Raw genomic sequence first — 3,671 nt, 5'->3', positions numbered from 1 at the left:
ACTGCGGGGGGAGCTGGGACAGGGGGCAAGGCTGGGCCACCCGGAGCTGGGGGTGGGGGGAAGCCTGGACTCAGATGCAGGGTTGGAATGAGGGCGGAGGGGGGACAGGCAGGCTCCAGCCCCCTCCCCAGCCACTGCAGGCTTTTCCCACCCCCACTGCTTTTGAGCGTCATGTTCAAAAACAGTAAGAATCTGGTGAAAGCCTCTGGTCTGGATTAAGGGTCTGGGGGCGTGCCTTGGCCTCAACCCCGCCCAACCTGTGGGTGGAACCTACTTCTGAGCAGGTCTCCCCCACCCTATCTCCTCCGAAGTGAGGAGCCCACCAAGTGCTCAGAGGCAGGGGACTGGCCCAGAGTGACTGGAGGACAGAACCGTGGATAGTGAGAGCCCCGCCTCCCTCCACCCGCGGAGGCGGCTCCCAGGCCGGGGCAGGCAAGGATGGGGAGGGGGCAGGGATTGGGAAAAGGGAGAACAGTCCTCCAGGATCTAAATTTGGGGGCTCTTGATTTCTTCTGCCTCAGTTACAGCACAAGAATTTTGAGTCTATATTTTGCAGGTACATAAAACATTTAGCTTTAAAAAAAGACCCCTTCTTTCATGCAAAAGGGGAGGCTGGAATCTGGGGACCTGGGAGGAAGTGAGGCAGGGTGAGGGGTCTGGAAGGTGCCCCCACCCCGGCCGCTGAAGGACTGACTGAGGCACCCACCACTTAGATTACAAAGGTTTATTTAGAAAATAGTTTGGCTGTTTTGGCTGTCATTTTTGGCAAACATTTAATGCTTTCAGTAACCAAAGATTGTCAGTGCTCTCTCCTCCCCCCCAGACAGCCGCCCCCACTAGTCCTGGGGAAGTCAGCCCTTGCTCAGATGCGGATCCGGGGTGGTGGTGAGTGTTTGGAAGGTCTCTTTTCTCATCCATGTGGGGAGTTGCATACGCCACTGCTTTCTATGACCCTGACCTCACAGCCACACCTTGGCAGGGGCCCCCGGAGCTGGATCCAGGCCTGGAGCCCCAGAAGCAGCCCCTTGCTGAGATGGGAAGGCAGAGGGGTCTCCCCTCTCTCCTGCCCCCTCCCTGGAGGCCCTGCGATCCCTCAGCCCAGGCTCCTGCCCTGCCGTCCACCCTCCCCTGCGCCCTGGAGGCCAATCCATCCCTGGGTTTCTGAGGAAGCTGCTCCCGCTTTCTTCCGGGGTGGGGGTGGGGCACGCCAGCCCGCCCCTCCGCCCGGAGCTGTCCAGGGTCTCCGCGCGAGCGGGGCGCACGGGTCACTGCCTGAAGCCCCGTCTCCTCCGTCGGAAGAGAATGTGCTTGAAGGAGCGCCGGAAGTCCTGGTTGAAGACGGTGTAGATGACCGGGTTGAGCGAGCTGTTGCAGTAGCCGATCCAGAAAAAGAACTTGAAGAGCGGGCCGGGCACCTGGCAGGCCTCTCGGCAGATGCCGTACAGGCTGTAGCTGAAGAAGAAAGGGAACCAGCAGAGCACGAACACGCCCATGACCACCGCCAGCACGAAGGTGAAGCGCTTCTCGCGCGCCTGGGCCACCTTGCGGCGGCACACACTGCTGCGCGCCCGGCGGCGGCGCGACAGGAAGAACTCGACGGACCGCGAGCTGGCGCGCGACAGGCGCCCGCCGGGGCCCGGGGACCTCGCGGCGGTCAGCGCGCCCGGCTCAGCCGCGCCCGGCGCCGGCTCCTCCGCGCCGCCCGCGTCCCCCTCGCCGCCCGCGCGCCGCCGCCCGCCCCGCCGCAGCGCGCCCCGGCGCCGCCGCCTCTCGGCCGACGCGCTGCTGTCCTCGGGCTCCAGGTCTGGGCGCGGGGGCCGCGGGGGCGCGCAGTGCCCGTTCTCGCCGGCGCCCGCCGCCGCGCCCAGCCCGTTCTCCGTGGTCGGGGACGCGCCGTCGGGGCCCGCGGGCGCGCGCTTTTCGCTGAGCGTGCGCGTGCGCAGCTTGGCCACGCGGTAGATGCGCGCGTACACCAGGCCCATGATGAGGCAGGGCGCGAAGAAGGAGCCGATGCAGGAGGACAGGATGTACCAGGTCTCGTCGTTGAGGCCGCACTGCGGGTAGGCGGCGCCGTCGGGCTGGCGGTAGAGCGAAACGAGCGGCGGGAAGGAGATGACGGCCGAGATGAGCCACACGGCCACGATGGTGGCCTTGACGCGGCGCGGCGTGCGCTTCAGGTTGTACTCGACGGCCTGGGTCACGGACCAGTAGCGGTCCAGGCTGATGGCGCACAAGTGCACGATGGACGAGGTGCAGAAGAGCACGTCGAGCGCCAGGTACACGCCGCACCACACCTGCCCGAAGTACCAGTAGGCCATAAGCTCGTTGGCCAGCGAGAAAGGCATGACCAGCGTGGCCACCAGGATGTCGGCTGAGGCCAGCGACACCAGGAAGAGGTTCTGCGGCGCACGCAGGGCTCGACTGGTCAGCACCGCGATCACCACCAGCACGTTGCCCACCACGGTGAAGACGATGAGGAAGCCCACCAGGGCCGCCAGCCCCGCCACGGCGCCCGCCGAGTACTGGCCGGGGGGCGGCCCCGAGGCGTTGGCCCCGCCGCTGCCCCCCTCGCCGGCGCCGCTCGCGTTGGGGCCCGCCGCCGTCGCCGCTGCCGCCAGCGCCGCCGCCAGCGCCGGGGACGCCATGGTCCTCCCGTGAGCTACGCGGTCCCGCCTGGAGCTGGGGCGCAGCCGTGGCAGCTCGGGCGCCCCGCAGCCCGGGTCGGCGCCCGCATCGCCGCCTGCTCCTTGGGCGCGCCCGCCAGGGACCGCGGCGCCTCGCAGCCGGCCCTCGGCCGTGGTGGCTCGGCGGGCGAGCGGCGCGCCGGAGAGCGTGGCTGCCGGGCTCCCCGCAGCTGCCGCGCGCGTAAGTGCAGAGCAGGAGGCGCCCGGAGCCAGCGGCGACGCGGCGGTGGGGGGGAGGGGGGCAGGTCCCGGGGTCCTCGCGCGGCCCCGCCCTCAGCCCCGTTCACGGGGAGCGCCCGGGCCGCGAGCCCACGGCGACGCGGCGCCCGAGCGGGCGTGCCCGAGCGGCCCCGCGGCCCCGGCGCCCGGCAGGGGCGCAGGCTCCAGGCGGCGGCGGCGGCCCGGGCGCTCCGCTTCCCATCCGGCCGGCTAGGGCTCGGCGCGCTGGGGCGCGGGCTGCCGCTCCTTCGGACCCCCGCGCCCGCGCGCAGCCTCCCGCTCCAACTTTACTTTCCCGGGCAGGGCGCCGGCGCCGCCGCGCGTCCTCCTCCTGCTCCTCCTCCTGCTGCTCCCGGCGCGGGCGCCCCCCGCGGTCCGCGCTCGGCCGTGCGGGCGCCGCCTCGCGTGCCCCGCCTGCCTGGCTCGCCCGATCCGCGCCGCCGCCGCCGCCGCCTTCTCCGCCGCCGCCGCCGCCGCCGTGCGCTCCGCGCGAGTGCAGCCGCCCGGGCTTGGCTCCAACTTGGGTAGAGTTGCGCAGCGGGGCGGGCGCGCGGGGCGGGGCGCGGGCGGGCGGGGGCGGCCTGGCGGGCAGGCCAGCGCCGCCGGCCCGGGGGAAGCGGGCCCGGGAGCCCGCGGCCGCCTCGGCGAACCTGCCGGCGCGGCGCCGGGGAGGAGTCCGGGGCGGTGGCGTAGGGCGCGCGCGCTTGGTGAGGGCGCCCCCTCCAGGGCCGCCTGCAGTCTGCGGGACCGGGCTGAGTGCCGGCTGGC

General features: G+C 71.4%; 1 protein-coding gene across 1 annotated transcript; it reads right to left on the bottom strand.

Annotated features, from left to right (window-relative positions):
- Nucleotides 1–715: 715 nt before the first annotated feature.
- ADRA2C (adrenoceptor alpha 2C) lies at nt 716–3,324 on the bottom strand. Its single transcript, XM_058546362.1, has one exon. It carries the CDS (start codon nt 2,643–2,645, stop codon nt 1,266–1,268), a length of 1,380 nt encoding a protein of 459 aa, XP_058402345.1. The 5' UTR covers nt 2,646–3,324; the 3' UTR covers nt 716–1,265.
- Between the last annotated feature and the right edge of the window lie 347 nt (nt 3,325–3,671).

The sequence above is a fragment of the Diceros bicornis genome, chromosome 8 (genome assembly GCF_020826845.1).
Source record: "Diceros bicornis minor isolate mBicDic1 chromosome 8, mDicBic1.mat.cur, whole genome shotgun sequence".
NCBI classification, from domain to species: domain Eukaryota; kingdom Metazoa; phylum Chordata; class Mammalia; order Perissodactyla; family Rhinocerotidae; genus Diceros; species Diceros bicornis.
The sequence above is the reverse complement of the archived record's forward strand: the minus strand, read 5'-3'. Positions and strand labels throughout refer to the sequence as shown.